Source organism: Euwallacea similis, chromosome 4, assembly GCF_039881205.1.
Source record: "Euwallacea similis isolate ESF13 chromosome 4, ESF131.1, whole genome shotgun sequence".
NCBI classification, from domain to species: domain Eukaryota; kingdom Metazoa; phylum Arthropoda; class Insecta; order Coleoptera; family Curculionidae; genus Euwallacea; species Euwallacea similis.
This window is the reverse complement of record NC_089612.1, coordinates 310,324-334,166: the sequence shown is the minus strand read 5'-3', so window position 1 is coordinate 334,166 and position 23,843 is coordinate 310,324. Positions and strand designations below refer to the sequence as shown.

At 34.7% G+C, this 23,843-nt stretch overlaps 2 protein-coding genes across 2 annotated transcripts in view; one reads left to right on the top strand and one right to left on the bottom strand.

Moving 5' to 3' along the window:
* LOC136408080 (uncharacterized) overlaps positions 1-23,843 on the bottom strand; it is a 57,908-nt gene that overhangs the window by 8,993 nt on the left and 25,072 nt on the right. Inside the window, exons 3-5 of the mRNA XM_066388859.1 lie at positions 17,893-18,098; positions 4,288-4,423; positions 3,661-3,806 (exon numbers count right to left, since the gene is read on the bottom strand). Of these exons, the coding sequence (XP_066244956.1) occupies positions 3,661-3,806; positions 4,288-4,423; positions 17,893-18,098 (488 nt within the window). The remainder of the gene's footprint in view (positions 1-3,660; positions 3,807-4,287; positions 4,424-17,892; positions 18,099-23,843) is intronic.
* LOC136408385 (uncharacterized) lies at positions 8,609-14,744 on the top strand. Its single transcript, XM_066389328.1, has 4 exons — positions 8,609-9,311; positions 9,366-10,406; positions 11,939-12,017; positions 14,534-14,744. The coding sequence occupies exons 1-4, from the start codon at positions 8,609-8,611 to the stop codon at positions 14,742-14,744; spliced, it is 2,034 nt and encodes a 677-aa protein (XP_066245425.1).

Genomic DNA, 23,843 nt, shown 5'->3' with positions numbered 1-23,843 from the left:
GAGTGAGACCAAACAAGTTAAATGAGTTTATAAACAACAAAATTTGGACGAAACTTTGTTCGAAATACGAGTAATAATTATCTTCGCTCCGGTGAATCAGACATAAACATTTTAATATTAATGAGGTTTAGCTGAGTTATTGTCCACTAGCATGAAACCTAGTTAGTTAACCTCGTTTATACTTGTTTCGGGGCTTATTATTTTCACTCGTAGTGGTGTTTCATCGCACATGAACTTTCTCATTTCTCATGTAATGCTTCAATAGAGCATCGCAGCCTCGAACAATACTTGATTATCTTGGGGACAAAATGTGGTGAATAGGGAAACTACGGATCTCAAAGAGGCTCTATTTAATTATTTATCATAATGCCATATATACGTTAGGTGTACGCACACATAAAAAAATATAGAAGTTTCCTTTGGGGTCATAAAAATAATAACGCCAATTTCAGTCAGTGAACGTAGAGGTGAGGGGCATAACAAATTGAATTTGCAGGGTCTTCTGAACCCTGCTGACACAAGGGACAGACACCCTTGTCAATTCATTTATTATAGACCCAAATATGCCGAAGGCATCTTGCTGATCGCAGGTGTAGGTTAATATACCATGATGATTCGTTTTATTGGGCGAGATATTCAACAGTTGCCACTTTAGTTTGGGATAATTTCAACACACTAGAAAAGATTTTATGGGCAAGAAAGCCCATTGAAAGTCCATTAACGAAAATCGGCTATATACAACGGGAAAGCAGTGGGAACTATAAGGCAAGAAAATAACTGCTCATTTCCAAAATAGGCCACATAGGAATATGGACAGGGCGGGAAAGTTTCGCAGTTTCTATAGGAAATCTCGGGAACTATAGGAGATAGGGGAAAACAGATAAATAATTTTCCTAGTTTTTTTTGTCCAGTGAAGAGTTTTGTTTCTGAGCGAACCCTCCTGATTTAATTATAATGTTAGTTACATAATGTAATTATTATATTATTAAGACAATTTTTTGAGAAATTGATGCTAAAGAAATGAATACTAGATCGATCAGTTTCTCAATTGTAACATTAAATCGCAGTTGATGTAAGATTGATTTAACCACTACTAGGAAGAGGATTTTTCCTTACAAAACGAAAAATAATGAAACCGGTATGGGCCAAAGTTACATTTTTACAAAAACAAATTTTTATGCCAGAAATAACGGCTTATCCATCAATAACGCGCTCTATTTTTGGTACTTTATTAACAGACTATTAAAAAATCTACGTTAGTTATTCAGCCTCGTTTATTCTGAAAAACTAGGAAAAATTCCATATGTTGAAATGTTTTATTCAAAGGAACAGTGGCTCCGATTTTAAGTTGGAAACATATTTCAATTCGTATCCTGAAGAATTAAAAAGAAAGCTATTCGATCATGGAACATGATCCATGATTTTCTTTCAATGTAAAAAAAAGATTTATCAGATTATCTTCTTTATGAGTACCGATGGCAAAATGTTTTGAATATGACGGAGCTACTTGCGCTTTAAATAAAATATTTCAGTGATTTCAGTGGATATTAGTTCTAACGTCTTGTAGTTTGATGTCAAATTGAAATCTAAGCCAAGATTCTTGTTTAAAAAAATCCAACTTTATATTTTAACTGAAAAATTGATCCAATTATAAAAATTTCCCTAACAACATCATCCTAATCTACTCAAAAAGGCGTCCTAATAATGAAACAATTATATTTCTGTCACCAACTTAAAAACGAAATAACGAGGGTTTGTTCTCCCAAATTGAACTTTTCTTTATAGGTGGAAAACGAAAAAGTGAAGAAAAATTTTAATCACTCCACTGGACTCGTCTCCAAAACAATACATTAATGGTGATTTAGTCATTTTTCTCCATGTCCTATGGTTATCGGGATAACTTATATAAATATTTTACTCATGAAAAGTCTAATTTTCTATTCAGATCGTATAAAATCGTCAGTTTCTTGCCAAAAAAGTTAAGAGTTTCAGCTCTAAAAATGCTCTAGTGGCATATTTTGGAGAACAAAGCAAACAGAAGAAACCGTTGTCGTTATGAGCAACGCATAGTTTTCTTAGCAAATGCTAGAAGTTCATTGAAATAGGCCAGGAAGTAGGGGCGGGAAATGAGGGATGGAAGTAGGAATATGTAATATGAGATTTCCCAACCTATAATGAAGTTAATAATGCCAACATTCCATATGTATATGGTTGGAATAGCAAATGGAGATATCAAAAGCGACTCCGTACCTCGGAAACTAAAAGAGATATTTCAACAGCGCTCCAGTGAATTTATAGGGCGTCAGAAGGCGCGTAATTTTTATGAATTATTTAGAGAAACTCGTCCAGAAACTATCGAGATATCCACAGTAACATATGAAGGATGGAAAGCAATAGGTAGAACATTGCAAGATATGAAATTTAAATCGGGTAGTGATTGTTTTTTCAATTTTAAATTTGATTTTTTAAGCTTTCTGGTTGGTTTCTTTCCTTCTATTAAAAAAAAAGTTTAATTTTGCTAGACAATTTCGCTACCCAATATCAACTTCTCACGTTACAATGTTTCCTTTAACGCGGCATGTCTCTGAAACGGTTCGTCTTACGATAATTTATCAAGAGTACATTTTCTATGTAATTTTAGACAAGAAGTCATATTCCGATGTCAAATTGTCATAAAAGTTAAAGTATACAGGAATACGTTAAGTAAATGTAGCTTCTCTCTTGGTTTCGCAAGCCATTTCGCATTTCTTAGAGGCCACCTTTGAAGGGCCGAAGCCCTCTTAGGAGATTTGCGGACCCATGTTAATACCAACTTTTCTTCATATTTTCGAATATAAAATCAGGCGTAAAATATATCATCACTATTTCATTTACACGCTGTATGCTTTTTCATTAGTTCCTGAAGTCAATTTTTTTTACTAAGTCCTAAAAGCTACTTACTTAGCATCGAGAATAATGTAATATTTAGTATTAATCCTTTTTTCCATGTTTCTGGAATTGTGTTATTTATAATGCAGGTGTTCATCTGGTTTAATACGTGTTAAGCCCTTACGATTTTACTTCGTATTTTGTCTTGTCCCGGTGCCGGGTTTTTCATGTGAGTTAGTATGGGTAGATTATTATATGAAAAATACACTCAAGCAAAAAAGTGTAACACATGTATTTTTCAGTAAATATTGCCGTGCAGTTAACGCAGCTATTGTTGGATGAACTGGTTGTGTATATTTTACATAAAGTAGGTAATTATGGTGAATCATACCCTATGTTATCCAGATCAATCCACAGGCCTCTTTCTCAACATCTTCATTAAATCTGCGATACCTACCCCTAATCCCTGTACAGTACGATTACCACATTGGCCCACGTTTGAATTAATAAAACGGCCTTAACGATTACGTCGTCTGGAGTTTCTAAATGTTCAAGAAGCGCCGAATTTTCATCCTTGCGTCCCTAATCGCGAGTGAACGGGACTTGAATGTTTAATAACGGATTTTGACAGATTACGCAAATGAACATGGAAAGTGTCGGAGGATTGGGGACGTGGGCTAAATATAATCCGTCAAATGGCAAACATGTCGATATCGGGAAAACAATCTATTTCCCTTTTAGCTGAGTCCTTGAGTGATGATTTTCAATGCGAAACTTTGTATTTATACTCACTGTTTGATTATTGTTGATAATCCAAGTGAAATTAATCCCTGGATATGAGCCTGGTAAGAAACACTCGGCATCAATGGTTTTCCCTATTTCCACCTTTGTGCTATTGTGGAAGAGGATTTTGATGTTAGGGTTTTGGTCTGGAATGCCTGAAAAAAACAATTACATTTAGGTATTTAGTAAAAACCCTATTGAAATACAAACAAAACAGATGGAGCAAGAAAAGGGACATTTCCTAGGATTTCTCTGGCCAACCCATTACTTGGACGATATACCTTAATAATCCCCGAGGATGCTTGCTTAAGTAATAACCGCTTTTTGCTCACAAACGTTGGAAATGGAAAATTGTATGGAAATGTAATTTCGTAATGGATTAGGGAATTTATGTTTCTGCTCGGCTGACAGTTAAGTTGTTCGCCTCTGAAATATAAATGGATGGAGAAAATAACTCTGGCTGTTTTTGGCATTCTATTGATTTAAGGATTTGGATGTTTTTTTTATGATGATAAGGACAGGCTCCGTGCAACCTGAAAAATTTCAAAGGACTTCGATTCAGAAGAGGGCTTTCCTCCATAAGAAATTAATATAAATAAATAGAACGAAACATCTTTTCGTAAAATATTTACTCACCCATGACTGTCATATGGGCCCACAAAATGTCCGTATGAAAAGATGGTGCATCCGCTGACACTTCGCACTTGTAATTCCCCGTCAGTTCCGGGTTGAGATTCCTGAGGGTGACGGCCTTCTCCCCTGATTTCGAGTGCTGGAACGAAATTTATCGACTCAAGGACTGAAGCCAAACAAATTTCCAGGTAGCTAAACGGCAAGGGCTCCTTTTCGGTGCTTACCAGAAAATTCAATTTGTCTTCTGGTTTTAATTGCCGGGGGAAAGTTTAAGCAGTCGGCAAGCCGAGATTATTATGGAGGTTTCTTTTGTGGCCCAAAAAGGTTAAATTTTGACTGCCAGGATTTTATAATGATTGCTTGAGAATTCGCGCCCTCCCTCTCTTAGAACTTTATAGCGTGACGTTGATATTTGCTTAAGCACTCCCACCTTGCGAAGTATGCAATTTTATTTAAAAAAAAACTATGGATTCAACACACATTTTTATTTCCTTTGATCTGAAAAGATATTTTTCCTAATTAAAAACTAGTCCTTGATCTTGTTGCATTATAAATCCAAAGACATGAATATAACCTCTTTAAATTATATATAAAAATCCGAAATATTTGGAGGGATCAGCTGAAAAATTGCATTTTATGCAACTGGAAAAAACCAAAATTGGTAGTGAATTTTTGGTTTTTAACAACTAAAAAAATATATAATTCCGGAAAAAGTATTGGATGAGACTGAAAATTTTAGATACACACCTACTTGATATATTTTGGATTTTGTAGTCGTTAGAAAATTATAAGATATGAAACAATAAGGCGTCGCAAAACTAAGGTTCCATTATAAGTAAACAGGCGATAATCCCCAGTCGTTTTGAAAGTACAAAAAACTACTCTAAAATTACTCAAAAAATTCAAAAAATTCTGACATGAATTAGCGTAAAAAAATATGATGGAAAAATGGTAATAAATGTTATTTCCATTGATGTTCTGAATCCAGGAAAACGAAAAAAAATAAGGGACTAGATGATTTTTTTCTAAATTATGGTTATTCGAAAACTCTCGGTCTCCCATCGCGCTGAATTTTATCGCATTACATTGATATCGGCTTAGGCACTCCCAAGTTGCAAAGTACCTAATTCTATTAGAAAATGGCGGTAATAAAATGAATATTAATTCCCTCGGAAGCGAGCGAGATATTTTCCCCAACTAATAGCCACTCCCCGATAGATATATATTCCCCAGATTAACTTTATTACACTTTCAACTAAGATGGAACAATAACGATTACAACTTTGTTCTCGGGGGCAATGTTGCAAACTCGTATTACTGTAATATGGCCAAAACGACATTAAAGTTTATTAGCCCCCAGCCACATTAGAATGTCGGCTACTATCTTTAGGAGTATGTGCCGTCGAGATGATTTATTGCTAACCGAAATCAACGGTTTTTCGCCATTATGAGAGCATTAATCACTTAAACTATTAAAACCTCTTTGAATTATTTGGAGGTTGGTTGGAGACGAGAACTATCCATTAGCAAGACCTCAAAGTATTTTTTTTATAGAAAATTGCCTCGTTTGCTATAGATTTAAATGTTTTGAGACCTATTTAACCGCTTAAATCTTTTAGTAAGCACCTATATCGAATAGGTAGAAAACACTTATGTAGAAAAAATCCTAATTTATATTCTAAGCATACGAAAATGATATATCTTGTATAAAAAGTTGTATTTTTTAGGTTATGTACTAAATTTACTGTGCTCTTGCTTGGTCACGAACAAAGTAGAGGAGTACGTGATGGCCGTGCAAAGTAAATATATAAATTTTGGAGTAATTATCTCCAAAAGTAACATAATTAAAAAAAATTGAACGAATTTAACTTTTAAAGTCTGGAAATTTTTTTGGCTAAAGTAGAATCGCTTTTTCAAAAATCAAGTCTCCTTTAAATGAATATATTTTTCAGGAAAAATTTGCTCAGGTCAATGGGATTTAAGTCTGGTTCTATTAAACGTCATCAATCGCACAGGTCTATAGCTCCTAGTTTAAAGGCTACAAGTCGTTTTCTAGTTGACAATGCCAGTGTCGAGTGCGATTCCTCAAACAAATTTTAAAACGTCCCTCAGAGAACAGTTTCATTAGAGATTGAAAACTTTTAGGTCTAGGAGACCTGATATTGGACTATCAAGTGCCACCAATCAGGGAAGTTTATTCGTGTTTGTTTAAAATTTTCAGCTTCTTTTTTGCTTCACTCCACACTTGAGAAAAAAGATTTTAAAAGTAATTTCGACAAATGACTTCTCGATGCTAATTGGTGTTTAGTAGGCGCTTTGAAAATATTGTATTTTACCGTGGAGCGACAACATTTAAGTTTCGATGAGATTAATCGAGCGGTAGGCCTTATTAAGCTAGTTTAAGATAAATTGAAGTAGCTGAGCACATGGCTGTTTCTTAAAGTGTTATCAGTGAATTATGGCGGCGCCCTAACGAAATTGGAACTCCGGCTGAACAATATCCAGGATGAAGATGCATTACAACTATAATTCAAAATCAATTTTTACCTACAATTGCGGCATCTGAATTGGTTGCAGATTTACAATTGACGTACCGCGTGACTATAGACCTAGATACTGTTAGAAATCATCTACATAAAGCCATTCTTTATATCCCAAGACCACTGAGCTGTCCATCTCTTTCCAGAAGCAATCGCGTTGCAAGATTAGAGTAGTGTCAAGAATATCGAAATTTAAATGAAATTGATTAGGCTACAGTTTTATTCACTGGCGAATCCAGATTTGGACTTTACCCAAATTTTCAATGAATAAGAATGTGGAGACGATCTGGAAATGTTGAACGTTTACGACATGTCCAAGAAGTTTGTTCATAAAAGGTGGTACTATAATGGTATGGATCGGAATAACGATTGACGGCAGACCGATCTCGATTTTAAAATCGATTCTTAACAGCTCGACAGTACATCGATACCATTCTTGACCCTACAGTCCGACCATTTGCTGACGATGTTGGCCAAAACTTTCGCCTTATGCATGACAATGCTCAATGCTCGTCCACATGTTGTTGGTATTGTGGCAGAATGGTTGACTAACGAAGGAATCGTTGCATTGCCATGGTCAGCATAATCGCTAGATCTGAATTCAATTTACCGTGTCTGGGACATGCTGCAAAGAAGAGTCTCGTCATATATGGCCAACATTAACGGTGCTTTTCGATTCCGGGAGCTACTGTCGGAAGAATGGGGAAGAGTACCACATGCGGAAACCAACAATATTATGTTGAGTAGAAACGACAGAATTAGGGCTGTAGTTAATAACCGCGGAGGCCTTTACATTAAGCTTAATCTTTTTTGGTTGTTGAGAACGTTTCGTTAAAAAAAGAGCGTTTTTAGTTATATTTACCACTTATGAATAAATCGATATAATTTAGAAACGTATCAACAAAAGTTTAGTTTTATTGTATATTAAACACTGTCTAACAGTATAAATGCATAACTTTATTTTCTAATTGATTTCAGGAGAAGTTTGATCTATTTATAAAAATGTCCTTAGACTTTTCCGATGTGTGTAGATATAATTTAAAAAAAATTCCGCCACTATGCAATTTAAAAGTATAATTCATAAGAAAAATTCAAAAATTGGCCTCTCAGAGGAGATTTGAAATTAGAGAATTGAAATTATGGCATCAAGGAGATATGAATTTTGCCCATTGAATATTGCCAACTGGGCACTCTCCAATAGATCTAACTTCGTTTAAAAGTTACAGCTTCCCTTCTATTTGATTCCAGATTTAGCAAGAAAGTTTTTTAAGGTAAATTCAAGAACCCGCCCTTCGAAAAGGACTTTACTTAGAAAATTGAAATTTAGAGGTCAAAGAAACTTAAGTTTGAGTTTAAAAGTTACAGTTCGCTTTCTATTTGACTACAAAATTGAAATGCGTAGTTCTTGAGAAATACACATTTCCACCTTAACGCCCTAATAAATGAAATTGTAACGTATCATTTTTGCTCCAAGACTGGTTGTTAAAAAGTTGGTAAGACGTCCTACATGGATAAATCATAAATTCAATGAGCATCGTCGGTGGGCCCTCTAATTTACTTCCAGAACGTATGCATAGTGCCAGCTTCTAATTAAGGCATAAAACCATCAGACATTCTACATGAGGGTAAATAAAACATTTTGAACTTTTCTCTCATTAGTATTACAAAAGCTAGCACTTTTTTGGGTGGTAAAAAAGGTAATTTCACATTCTCTCAATTAAATGAAATATACTGTGGCATCCTTAATTTTGCTACTATATTCCATACGATGCTCGACAATAATAATGGACTTACACAAAAGCCACAATCCCTTGGCAATGAATATTGCTAGACATCTTTTTAATCTAATTTTCGAACACGCTAACACGTTGTGCTACATTTACGAAAAGGACGTTTACTTAAAGGAACCATTAATAAAACAAATTGGAAAGCCCTTAGTAATGTTAGAATTTAAGAATCAGACCATAATAAGATCAAGATACATGTCCAGATGCCAGGGATACATTTTGAATATAAACCGCTTTAAATCGTTCAAAGCGCTCTTGAAAAGACGAGATTCAAGCACCGATCTAATCAGAAATCGCAGGAGAATGGCCATTCTATACAACGATAAAGCCCCAGTACGTTTTCCTGAATTCTTGGGATTATATGCGCTCGATGTGATGGAGTTGGAAGTTTATTATGACAAACAAATATCCCTTAAAGGTTATAGGGTTGTTCGCCTGGAAAGCGACGAGGTTGTATTTCAGTGGGGCGTTAACGATAAAGGCTATTCGTTCGATGGGAAAAAATTTGCCCAAAGGGCCTGGAATGCTGGTTCGTTTTTTAAAAAGTTCAATTACACGTTCAAATTCGCGGTGTTTAATTGCGAACCGTTTATCTATGTCGATGTGGATAAGAGGGTTTTGGGGGGGCCTGAAGTTAGCCTGGCTAGGGAAATGACCAGGGGTTATCCTGTTGAGTTTGTTTTTCCAGATAAAGAAATTGGTAAATTTGATCATTAATGAGTCTAGTGTTGTGGTTCCTTGATAGATGTTTCAGCGAATCCATGGAGCCACGTCTTAAGCATGGTAGAGATGAAAAAATCCGACATGGCAGGCTGCTCTCAATTCGTTACAAATATGGGCAAAAAAAGCATCGACTTTACACTCAACATGAACCAAATATGCAACACATTCCTAGTTCCCAAAGCTCGACCATTACCAGCAGTGTATTTCCTAGTCCAGCCCTTCAACTTAAACGTTTGGGTTGCATCTAGTTTTCTAACTATCTTTGCCACACTTACCCTTTTAGTTGCCATGGAATATTGGAGAAAATTTAGTAATTGCAAAATGAAATTATCGGCAACCGACTATAGCTTAATTTTAGTAAGCATTATACGGGTCTATTCCTTTGGCAACCTGCAGCTCTCAAGACATGCCGCCAGCATTTGGTCTATAAGATTATTCTTTCTATGTCTGACGTTTCACAGTTTCCTCACCAGCACCTACTACAACGCAGGGCTTAGCAGCAACATTGCCATACCGAGACTTAGTCCCCAAATCAACACTTTGCAGGATATAGTGGACCATGGACTTTTATTCCAAGAGAAATCATACATACGGGAAGACTTTATCTACGTAAATTCCTCTTTGTTCCACAACTTGGCTTTGCTTTACCGAAAAGGCAATCGAATGAAGACGATCCTCGATGGTACGAGTGTACTAACAGTTAAAACCCTCGAAAATTCTTATGTGACTGATTTGTACGGATTTAAAGACGGAGAATTGCAGAATTATAGGGCTTTGAAAGAGTGCATTGGGAACTTTTACATGGGATTTGCTTTGCAGATAAATTCGCCATTTAAGGGGGAATTTGACGAGGTGGCCAAGAAGATTACGGAGAGTGGTATTATGAAGAAATGGCTCAATGATAGAATATACCCGCAGAAGAGGGTACAAGACCCATTTTTCTCTTCATATAATAGCAATGTCCGGTATACAACAATCACATCTGAGCGTTTATTTGGGGGCTTTTTGCTGCTGGTTGTGGGGTACGTCTTGTCATGTGTATCACTAGTTTTCGAGATATTGTACTATAAAGGTGGGTATATATTTTTTTCTAGACCTGTTGAGTTTATTAATTAGAATAAATATGAAAATTTCGTATTTAATAAGTACTACAAATTTAAGCACTGTTTGATAGTTTTTATCATTTAATGGGCAGCTTGCCCCACCATTAGCACTGTTTCAAAATAAAAAACACAGTATTGGAATTTCAGTGAATTTTAGTTTCTTTCGAAGCATGTGAGAGTGGGAATGAAACTTTTGTCCAGTCAAATGAGCGAAAGAATTTCTTCAATAAGATTGCAAAAAATTTAATTCTCATTCACACGTAGTCCTATAGAAACAGGAGCCAGGTTTTAACAGCTTCTTATCATCTTCAAGTGACCAACCTTACAGAAACTCTGGATGAAGTAATAGCTCTGGAAATGATCAGTATATGAAATCTTTTAATTTTTCTATTTTGATGAAGTTGGCTGGTTTAATAGGGCCACTAGAGTATTCTCAAGGGAAGTGATATGATTCTAATCGAAATCTAATAAATGCTTATGTTACAAACCTGAAAGGTTTGCATAAGGGGAAGTAGGAGCACTTAATTAGAATTTTTGTTGATAAATTTGACGGATTTATGTACATTGCTTGTGGCTGTTTTAGGTAATTTAAATACAATTTTGATGATATTCCTCTGAAACCATAAAATTAAAGCGAAATGGACATAAATCGATCAAATTAAACAAATTAAGTTTATTTTTTATTATATAATGTATATATATATATATATAATATATATAATATAAAAAATATATATTATATATATATATTATATACAGGGTGTCCCTAAAAGATGTGTACAACGCTCTACCACGTAGAGTACAGTTCAAAATAATATAAAAACTGTACCTTTCATTGGACATTTTGTAATGACGTACTACTATTAGTACTATTTAGATATCAGGAAATCACATAAAAAAGAAAAAAAATGATTTGAAACTTTCGAAGTGCCATTTAAAACAATGCAATAACAACAACTGCCTTAAATGTCATGTATTACGACTTGATATTTTATGCGTTTATAACTTAGAATGCCATTTTGTCGAAAACGGCTGGTTTTAGAGATATTAGCATGGTATACTTTTTTTAAGTAAAAAAGGTGGGAAAAACATTTCTGAAACTCAAAGTGACGTACACCGTGACACAAAAAAGTATTGGCGACTTAAATGTATTGAAATAGCTACTTGTGGCGCCCCCTAGGAGATACAACGAAATCGACGATAAATTTGGATTTCTGGTCCCGAGAAATTCCGAAATACAAAATTTCCTGAAGTTATTTCGAAGCAGTAGAAATATATTAAAGAAAATGTGATTTAATTTTCCACCTTTGACGCCCTGTATCTCGGTTATTATTAACTAAGGCACTAAGGCAAGTGTAGTTAAATCGACTTATTTTGAACTGTACTCTACGTGGTAGAGCGTTGTACACATCTTTTAGGGACACCCTGTATATTATATAGTATATATCATTATATAATTTAAATCTGCAGAAATTCTGTTTAAGCGTTCTAATACTACTAGATGTCGAAGATTTGCCTGGAATTGTAGGAATAATGCCAGATATATCTAATTCGACCAAATCTACGAAGCTGAACTTTGTGTAAGTTCAAACACGAAGTATTTGAACTTATGAGTGAGTTGAAGAGGAGATTTCATGGATAGTTTTTTGATAGCCCTTGGGGAAGATGGAGTTTAAGACTTCGGGTTGGAAATTTTTTGGCTTTTGCTGCCTTTTTATTCGAGCTGGAAACTAAACTAATCTGAACTTCTAAATATATGAAATTGCGGTAATTTGTTCAATTTTCAGATTCATTCGGGATTACATGAAAATATCTCTCAATGGCTTCTATTGGCTTAGTTGGAGCAAACTGTGCTCGTTAGCTCTCAGCTTTTAAATTCAGTTTCTGTATCCTATTAGATTCCCAAAAAGGAATAGAGCTTTCGTACTATCCACTGCGGTCTAATCCTTGGGAATCCTCGATTAAATACGAAGAGAAATTTTTTGTCGTGAAAAACTGCGATTTTGTACTTTTTAATTAAATAAAAATTTATGTCGTGCTTACTATGAGAGGCTCATACGTTATGCAAAACAATGCTACCAATAATTCAAGGTGTTCAAAGTTTAGGAACAAAATTCAGTTCAGTATAGAAGCGGGTGCTTGTCCTCTGTTTCCAATTATCCCACAAATTCTTGCCGAACATACCCAGACCGAACTATGTGATTTCAAGTGAAGGCAATTAAATTTCCCTTAAAAGTTTGCTCTCCGGGGGTGCCACTTTCGGTGGAAAGTTTCCCTTTGGAATCTATGATTATCGAGTTCATTTTATGAAGGTTTTCCAGAAAAAAGAATGTGTTAGGTTAACAAGGGTCGAGTGCCACATTCGAGGATTTTACTCGGAGTGATAGCGAGGGCGAGACCATTAAAATTAATGACTCAAGAGAGCGAAGAACAATAATCGTCTCGGCTTTTTTAAATATGAGTGAATTGTTTTCGGACGTCAGGAGAAAGGCTTCGCAATGCTATTTCATTTTCTTTTATTATGTTTTCCAGAAAAGTTTCAGCTCGTTACGTTTTATCGTAATTGAATTTTAAAGCAGACTTAAGAACTCAACACAAATTGAATATTTATATATTTATTTAGAGCGCGATTTGGGATTCCGTTTATCAGGTATCAGGGAGAAATTTTGAGCGGAAAAGTTCAGGATTAATTTACCCATGTTTCTTATTCCCTCTCTCAAGTTTTAGTAACTCGTACGATAAGATTAATTAAATGTTATCGTATTTATCGTGTTAGAAAGAAAATTAAGCACAAATCTCATTTATCGCTCTGTGTCTGAAGTAATTGAGCAGCGAAACGTTAGGAAAGAATTCCAAGAGTACTATTATATGGCCAATTGACCCCGCCAAAAATGAACGGGCTTGGACTTAGAATTGATTTTCTTGACTTGATTGAGGAAGAGAGTTACCTTACCTACCGCTTTTCTAGCTACATGCTCGACCGATGCGCGCCATGCTTAGAGTGCTAATAAATTCGAAATCGATTAACTAACTTGGAAAAACTAACCAGGTAAAGCGGAAACTTAAAGTTATCACCTCCTGGAAACCTATTTTTGCCATTATTAAAATTCCATAACGAAAAACGACATTTTTCCTGGTTACCAGGTTGCTAATTAGGAGGCAAACGGACGATAATTGAAAAGTCTCAAAGCTTAAGCTTAATCCCTGCTGCTTGAAAAACAAACCTCCCTTTCCTACAACATTCTTTGCGAGAATTAAGTCTTATTTACTGTGCAACACAAAATACAAATAGTTCAAAAACTATTTAAGAGCCTTAGCAAGTGGTGTCAGCAAATATTCCCTAAGGAAATATGGTAATTGCCGAGTGAAACTTTAAGCTCAACTAACGGTCTTATTAATTAAATCTTACTGTAGCTTCCATAATAAAACTATTAAGTACATAACTTTGCAGCGTGACATTGTCGTTACTTAGAAATAAATAGGGGCTAGTTTATGGCCAAGTTTCTTGTCCCGGATAATTAATTACTTGCTTTGGGGTGTTTGAAAGACAGCAGGTTGCCTGCCAGTGCATTAACAAACTAATAACTGGGACACACAAGTGTTGGCATAAAATATCTATTTACTGCTGAAATGTTCTCTGACTTTCTGTTTTTCGAAGCAAGCTGTAATCTAGCTCTTACAATCATTAATGTAATTCCTAGCATGCAATTATTATAAATCTCCGAGCAAAAATTGCAAATACTCGTATTTTTCATTGCCCAATAATTTAAATACGTAGCTTCTACTTCTCGGACTGCATAACAATGCCGAACTATTATCCATACTTTATTACCCCAATTCCCGGAAATAATGTCATTTTAAAATCCGATTTAAGACTGAACGAAGCTGAATAGCGACTTTTCCAACAAAGCTTTAAAGGGAAACTTAAGAGAATGCTATTAGAAAAATATTGGTGCTCTCGATGCCAGTGACACAGGCCGAATCCTTTGCCCTATAATAAATTTTTAAAATAGGAGGAACTTGTGTTTGGAGGCATTTTACATCAAGAATTTATTTTTCTACACTATTCTTGTTGGGTGGTTCCGTGTTCCAATAGACGCATGATTAACCGGAGCATCCGGAAGGTCGGCTTCGACTCTCAAACCATAGGCGGGAAACACTGCATAAGTGGCGCTGTATTAGTGACTGAAGCAATCATCTACAGCGTCGCCCTCTACCTTCCCATCGTCACAGCTCAAGAAGTTGTGCAATATCGCGGAAAACAGGCCAGTATTAGTGTGAAAATTATCTATTATGCTGCAAATTAATCAACGAATGCACTGTAACGGATATATTACAGAACTCAAAGTCTTGGTTCGTTAAATGAGCTCAGCAGGACACTCGAAATCTCTCGAGCCAAGGTAGAGGGCAGCGCTCAAGATATCTTCTTCACGCCTTAACCCTACGCCACTGTACCATTCCTCGTCTATGCATGATTGACTTGGGATGAACCAAACTGATGAGTGTTAAAGTCTCGAAATTGTTCTTTGGGGTGTTCTAATAGATAATTCCCAAATAGGAGTATAGAACACTTGTCGCGAGGAGTTTCGAGATTTGTGTTGATCTCAATTAATGAGACGAGACTTTAATTTGTGCAGTATATTCGCTACAGTGCATTCATTGGTTTATTTGCAGTGTAGTAAACCCTTCTCACGTTATAAATAGATTATTTTAAATCTTAAAGAAAATAACAAAATAGCGAATATGGGCCCTCATTTTTATTTATATTCCGTTCTTTATACAAATTCATAGCTGCTTCTCTAGTTCTCAAACCAATCAAGATAAGGACTCCTTAACGGAATTTAATTTTGCCTTATTGTCTGCAGGCGTAAAATCCCTGCTCATTACTTTTCACCGAGATTTTATTTTAAAGCGATGTCCTGTGAATTCAAATAATAAAGTACGCTATCTGGCTAGAGAATGCGTCATTATAAATTTTAATATTTTACCTGCTCTGAGAAGGACCTAGAGAAGTCGAATCGTTCCGTTTTTATTGGAATTTTTCAGCGCTACGTCGGATTTTGTGTTCGCTATTCTATGACTAGAGTAACGATGCCGGCATTTGGATAAAATAAATGTAGCTTCCCAGTTTCTGTTATGATAATCCAGGCGAATGAATAAATTTCTCCACTTCATTCCAGGATTTCTGGAAAGATTTAGCAAACACTGCAAGTTTAAACGTGCATTTGCAGCTTTTTTATTGCAGGTAACGGACAATCGCTTTGTACGAGTATGAGCGCAAAACGCTTAAGCAATTTATTATGAGCGGATCCCTCCAGGGAAGATAAAATAAGCTGCTTAAATTTTAAGCTTGTCAGACAATGTAAAGGTGGTAGCGACGGGGATGATTTTGCTTATAATCTGGTTATACGGCCCTGTTACCTACAGTGAAGAATTTTGTTATAATTTTCAGATTTCATGGAAATTGAATAAGCCTCTTTCCTTTAGGATTGTGTCTGCTCAAAGGAATTACAAAGTAAAAATTATTATGCGTACGGAAGGCAACATTGATAGTCAGGCCAGGGGCCATTGAAGGTCGAAGTTATTCTCTAAAATCCAGAGCCGGCCTTAGCAAATCTGGCGGCCTGGGCGAAATTTGTAATCACCCTACCCCGAAGAAAAACCGGTGACCAGGGAAGTCCGTCACCTTTTTTGATCAGGAATGCCTAACCTCGTTCCCAATCAGGCCGGTACTGTTAATATTCTTTAGGCAAGTCTGATCCTCAATAAATTGATCCCTAATCATTTTCTGTCTTTAAAGCATCATTTATTTAGATGCGACAAATTTGTGTGAGTGGGAGATGTGGGAGTCATTACTTATTGACCTTATCAAAAAAACAGTAAGGGTAATTGAAATTTTAATCCATTAATAAACTATTGAGCGATGATAGTGTGGGTTCAGCGCTTTCCGGCACAAATATCCCAAAAAGTGATAAATTAACCCTCATCGTTCCTCTGCATCTCCTATATACGATTAAACCGAAACTCCCCTGGCAATTGCAAGCATGCATCTCCTAGTATTACCTTTTACTCACTTCATGAAAGCTCAAAATCATCAATAATTCACCATCCACGCTAATTGGCACAAAAACAATTCACATCGCTGTAAATGATAAAAGCTGTATCCTCGGAATTATCTCTCCTTTGAATCGTCATCCATTCAAAGTTGCAACTTTCGTAATTCCCGATTTGAATTAGGTGGAGCACTAATAAAAGAGAACCACTATTTGGGACTAATTGTGCTTTTGCTGCATTAGATTTTCCAGCTGTAAAATGTTCCTACAACTTTTAATAAAAGCGTTTCTTTGTGCTTTTACTCCCTGTCTGTCTGATATTGGGTTTAATCATGGTTGAAGTGGGCCTAATTATGGCGATTGAGCAGTCGTCTACCTGAGCTATTTTGTACCTCTAAACGTTGACTAACTCGGGATCTACCGAGGTAACAACAATTTAAATTATATTCAATAAGTCAACTTCAAATGTTCATTGATGTGTTTGAATATTGGTGAATGAATCACTTGGAAAATTTGTAGGTAAATTCCCATTAAACTGCCATTGCAGGAGTCTCTCAACCTAAACGTCGGTTAAATTGAATCCGAACTCAAAGGACTTTTGTTTAGTCCTATGTACTTCCACATGTTAACAAGGAGTAAATTCGTACCTAATCTAAGTCAAAACATTGTCAATGACTCATTTGCTTTATATTGCGTCGATATTAATTGTAATTATAGCGATTAAACTTGCCTAATTTTCGATATGAAATTAAGCGCTATTGTGATACCGGCGCTTTTGATAGAGAGATTAAAGCGTGAAATTTCAATTGATTTCCTCGTCACAAGCTTCCTTATTAAGGACTCCATAGTTTCCATTTTAGTATGCGCTATTGTACTTTTAGGAAACAGTTCCTTATTATTTGGGTTCTGAGGATGGCGATTTAAAATTCAATCTGAGTAGCGTAACGTAACGAGCACACATTTTTCTCCTAGAGATAATGAAGGGAATTTAAGGAGATATTTTTGAGAGAATTTTCTAGCATTCTTCAGACTGCATTATGGGCGAGGTTTTTTGAGAATTGAAACTAAAACTAGTTGTAAAGCCATGAGCTCTAGATAGTTCTAATTGCCAGGGATTTTAGCCCCTTGCTCAAAACTTAGATATGATCCAAAATTCTAACAAATTTCCTGCACAATTACCAACTCGCTGAAGCTAAATTCCCCAATAACAAAACAAAAAAGAACTCTCGAAGACATAAACTAATTTAACTCTTAAACGCCAGCAATTTTCAACGATAAAACGTATTGCTTTGTCAGTGATAAAGCGATAATAGAAATCAATAGTTAAATTATAAAGGCCGCTTGCAGCTTTTAATTTCTTCTTGCAAAACTTTACTGTAGTTAATTATTTAAATTTACTTACATCCACGACAACATGCTTCACATTGAATGACCTTTCAGGAGGAGACTCTCTGGGCGTGTATCGGTAGAATTCTTGATTTTGCCAGTACCACTTTATCGAATACAAATCGGCATCTTCCAGATCGTACTCGCACTTTAATGTTACAGTATCTCCAGTTCTTGCTGCTTCTGGAACTTTTATCACCATCGATTTCAATGAGGATGTTTCTGAAACAGAAAATTTATCGTTATTTATTGCTTTAATGAATGATCAAAACTAGTGTTGTTACGATTCCTTGCTGGTCTTAAAGTCGGTTTTAAAGAAAATTTTTAACTGGTCATCGAGGTTTAGAACGAGAACTAATGTTACCTCTGTTAGCAATTAAAAGCTGAGAATAATCTGCACTTTTTAAAGCCCAAAATTAAATTTTAGTTACTGGTTTATGGACAGATTTCGTCGCTTTAAGGTCATATTTAAAAATCCCTTTCCCAATATTAAAATATGCTTCAAAAATCAGAGTTGTGCAGTGGTGGCTTTGAAATGCTTCGAGAGGTTAATATTTGCTTAGATCGGCAGAACTCTCATGTAACAAAAACGTTTCTACATAAATTGTTTTCTTTTAGTTAGAAACGTTTCGACGCTTTAAATTTCCAACTGAATCCAAATAATTTACAATTTTATCAAACTTAAAGTTGGCTTTAAAAAATGTTTTGAAAGAGTTTAAAGTCACCAATGTTTGCTTGAATACATGCCTGTCAACTCATGTTTTTCTATTTATTTTGCTTAAAAGTTTATGAACTGTGGATTTTCATTAATTTCATAGTTTATCCTTGCAATTTTTTTACCCTTAAAGTTGGATTTTTTTGGCAATTCTTGCATAAAAACTCCAGATTTTAACCTCTTAGTTAAAGTGTATGTTTATATAAATTCCAAATTTTAATGAATGGTATTTTTAGAAGGTTTTTTGACTGTTCAAGTCACCTTCAGCAATTCTTATGCAGTGATTCCAGAGCAGAAAGTTTGCTTCGATTTCTGCCTGAAAGCGCTTTCCTATTCTCTCTGAAAATCTATAAATTTGGCATTTAAAATGAGGTTATCTATGACACTTAGGAAAAGATTTATCACCCAAACGAGTGTTTTAAGGAACAATCAGAAATTATTACAATACTAGAAAAAATGGGTGTCAAAGCATCCGCAAAGTTTTTTTCGGCAGATTTAATTAATAAATTTGTGGGTTTTTTGAGAAATGAAAACTCAAAACGAATGAAAAGTAAAAAACAGAGTGTATCAAATAATAAGGCATCCTATCTAAACAGAAGTTCAAATTATCACCCAAGCCAAAAAGTAAGAGTTATTAACATCTTTTTCGATCAGCTAAGAAGATTTGCGAGCCATTGAAATTGGAAAAAGAAATTAATCATTTGAAAAGGGTATCTGGACGGAGTAATTGGGGCAAACAAGAGTTAAGGAGAGCGATTCGTCCAAAGAATTATAAAGTTGGTGGATGGAATGTGGAGGAAGCTGAGAAAAGTGGTTTCGCATGTCGCTCCACCTTCATAGAGTGACAAGTAGAATCTGATGGACAGTGGGCAAACAGAACGCAATAAACAAGTAAAATAAAGTGGAGTAAAGCCCACCTGAACTAACTTCTGCACATACTAAATCCTGAAGTAGTCAATAATGGGATCTCTATATGTAAAAGTACATAAAACCTCAACAAGCTACTCGAAGCGTAATGAAATCTGAGCTTTAAAATGCCTTTCCTTCTCTACTAAAATCTCCATTAGCAGATTAATTTTTCGGCGCAACTAAAACTAGCAGTTGGGTCCCAAAAATAGGAAAACATTTAGGAAACGAATGTGCCCCAGTAGGAAAGTTGTCCGGAATGCGGTATTTTCCCCTTTTCTAATGGGTCCTCGACTGCTAAGTAATGGAAACCAGTCGAGATTTAATTACTCGTAGCTGAGTAATTTAATTCTCTTCTAGTCGTTAGTGAATTAGGAGTCAAATGTCAGTCGTTGTTCCCATTTGTCATTTGAATTAGAATCAGTGTAGAACATGACATTTAGGGTCTTGTAAAAGTGTGAATTTCTTTCAATTAATATTTCATTAATTACATCGTAATATAACACACAATAAAATATCAATACAGTCATCAGCAATATTATTTTCAAACCCTAATTCTGCTGATTAATCAATAATTATAATGAGTACATTGCTTTTGTTCACATTGTTGCCGTTTCATTGGAATAAAATAATATTACATTGAACAATTACCAACACATATTCCAGAGAATTAAATAAATAACGCAATAATTTTGGTTTGAGGTTTCAAGTATAATGGGATTCATTATTTTATTTCGTGTTTTGTATTATCACTACTCGGGGACGGTTTTTGTTTGTAATTCTGGTCACAAAATTTTTAAATATTAGTTGATTTTAGGGCCTAAAATATAAGCTTTAAAATGGAATGAAAATGTGAAAAAATATGCAACGCCTTTAAAATACACAAAAAGTATAGAATTAGTTCTATTCCATTCTATAGGTTCTTTCGATCGGCTTTGAGAAATCCTATAGTGACTAGAGCTCGACAATCACACGAGACAATAACTAAATAATCCCTATTACTATTTGCAAACTATTACTAACTTTTTTTATTTCGAATCTGATAAGTTGCTGGAGACAGCTCTGAATAAGGAAATCTCAAGATTTTTTTAAACCGAGAAAAAGTGCCTAAACAAACCCAAAAGTAACGCACGGATTTATACCTTAATTGGGAGTATATAGTACATCGTGTCACAAAACTTCGAAAACAAGGACACAAATCAGTGATTTTTTCCACTTTCTATGTATGTAAAATTATTTTGCGCTCGCACTAAATTGGACCCGTACGTGAGAGATTGAGTTTTGATTGGATTTTGATTAACATTTCAGGATTGGAATCGGAAATCGTGACAAAGAGGGAGAAGAATAAGTTCAACGCACTTTATCATTTAATTAAAAACTATTTAGCAATTTATACGTAATCATTACATAATTATGGAAAACGTTCATTAAATTCAGTTTATTTTAACATTAGGTTTACAAAACTGTTTAGTTCTCATTACGAATACATATAGAGGCTGAAACTACATATTGAATATTAATTTCAAATTTTCGTGTTTTATGAGCTGCACATACAAACAATGCCATTATTTGTTCTGATCGGTCACTGATTAGGAAAAATGAATTTTAATATAATTTTATGTATTGTTACATCCATTTAATTGCTACATTAAATTTCAATTTATTTTTGCCTTTTAGTGTATGCAGATTTTATTACATAGCACATTATTTTAAGGAAATTACACAATAAATCCATCAAATACTCACTAAAGAGAAATAAAATGTTTTTAAAATATTCGCTTTTCGTCGCTCTACATAATAAAGTAATCCAATAACTTTTAACCAATTTTAACCCTTTCTCCATTTACAGCGTTTTGCTCTTCTTGATCTACTTATAATTCTTTGAACGAAATTAACTTTATCATTTCTGTTGAAACCGGGTATTAAACCTCAAAAACTCGTTCTGCTCAGAATACATTCTTTATCAGAAAATATATAATCGTTAAATAAAGTCTGACGCTCCTGCAAAGAATTATGAGCCAAGTTGTCCACGATGTGTTGTATAACGTTCTTTATTTCATTTACAGCGTAATAAAGTTGGTGGCGGTAGTCGTACGACGAAAAATATTTAAAATTTATTCGTCTTTTCTTGTGGACGCTCTCGCATATTTTCGAGGTTACAGTGTAGTTTTTGAGCCAAATGGAGATAAATCTTTTATGGTGTGAATTTCAACTATGCGCTAGTTAATTCATTGCTCAGAATAATACTTTTCGTTTCGATGATTTAATGCTCCAGACCGGGAACTCCATTCGAACAAATTGCAGAAGATATAGCACGTCGTAAATTCACTTACAGGTTTAGTGAATTCTATCCCTTTAATCATTGAATTAGTTAAATGAAATAAAACTACAAAAGGATTTTATTTTGGCTCATTTAACTTCAAAAACGCCGACATAAAAGACAAAAATAGCCGATCCATAGCAACAGATGTGAAGCTCTTTTTCATGCATTAATTTAAATAATTTGCATGGAATTTGCATTGTGAGTAATGCTAATTCACATATCAGGGCCCAACTAGCAAAACACAAACGACGAAAGCTGCTCCTGACAAGTTTATTACTAATTAAGAGCTTGCAATAGAAATGCTAATTTGTTAAAGATTTTTTTTGTTGCAGTGCAGTCAGATTATGAAGGCATTGTAGCGAGGCGGCAAAAACTATGCACTGTTAATAATTATGAGGAAATATGATGGATTTCTAGCGCTGAACAATCACAAATTCTGATTAACAGAGTTGGTGGTTGTTCTCGTTCAATTAGTGATAATAATTTACATGAAGGCGAACACCACTATAAAACGTTAGCGGGTTACACCTCCGGCAAACGCTACTTTATTATTTTCTACCCAGGCAATCTGAATAATTTTGAATGGAATTTGCATATCAAACAATGCGATCACACAAATCAATGACCGAGCGGCAAAACGGGGGCGCCGAGGACTGCTTTTGACAATTTTATTAGCAATTAACGCCACCCGGCAAACGGTTTCTCTGCTGCTTTTTTATTATAAAAGGAAGCTGAGTCATGACATTTAAAGATTGAAACCATAACCGTAAATAGAAAGAATGAATAACGTAATCTTAAGGATCGCTACGTTTTTTTTTCATGACTTAAAATGATCGATTTATTTTGGAGAGTTTTCTTTCTTTAAAAATGTGTTTTTCTAGTTTTACAATCTTTTCTGATTTTATAACTGTTTATTATTTTTAATTATTTTATAATTTATCAAGATTTAATTTCTAATCTCCAAAAGTTTGAAAATCTCTTGCAAAATTCCAGGGGCGTGTCAAGTTTACATTTAATACAAAATAATAGATTAATGCTCTAGATCCATGAAGTAAATTTTAAATTGAAGAAACTGATAGCCACGTTTCAAGGGGAGCTACGCCACCGACATCCTACGAGTTTAAAATCTCCGAGGGTGCTCTCATCTTAAAAATTACCGCAAAACTTAAATGCATGGATTTAGTACATTAATAACTGGCTGATCCCTAAATGTACGATACGACCTTTGAATTGAACAGAAACATAACCGCTTTTGAAGAAAACCTACTATTAACTTTATAGGATCGAAAGTTCCAAGTTTTGTTTATCATGAATGAAATTTTGAAAAATTTACTTCAAAAACCTGATTATGTGTGAGGTATAGATTTAGTACGTACCATACTAACAAGGTAACACCTTAAATCTATAAGTCAAGTTTGGAATTAAAAAAAGGAAAACTGATTTAAAGAGAAGTTTTCGTTCAAATTCACCTGTTTTGTAAAGACCAAACCTATTAATCTGAACTTTGTGTCATCAACGTGACATCATTCATCCGTGATTCTTCTACGCCACTGCTTGTCTAACGGTGAAGTCGTAACTTTGTTATTTACACAACAATTAGAGCATGGTTCTTCCTGAATATTATGAAAATATAAATTTCATTCCGCAGTGGCACATTTATTTTTCTTAATTTATCTTTCTTTTTTATTTTCCTGATTTTATTTATATTTTTATTTAGATGACGAAGACTATGTCAATTTCGAAGTTTTAAAAATCAACTGTTCAGTTTGCCAAAAAAATTTAATATAAATCAATATATCACACTGATAAAGAAAGAGAGTTTTCAAATTTTCATGTATATTTGAAACTTGAGACCGCAAAGGAATTAAAGACTTTAAAGTTTTCTGTTTAATTATTTTAAAGTTAAGTTGGTTGACAAATTGGAATTTTTCCTGTGATAACCATCCTCTTCTCATATTTCGGTTTCGCAATGAATCATCCACATTTTGGAAATCAATTTCAGACCGATTTAGAAAGAGTATTG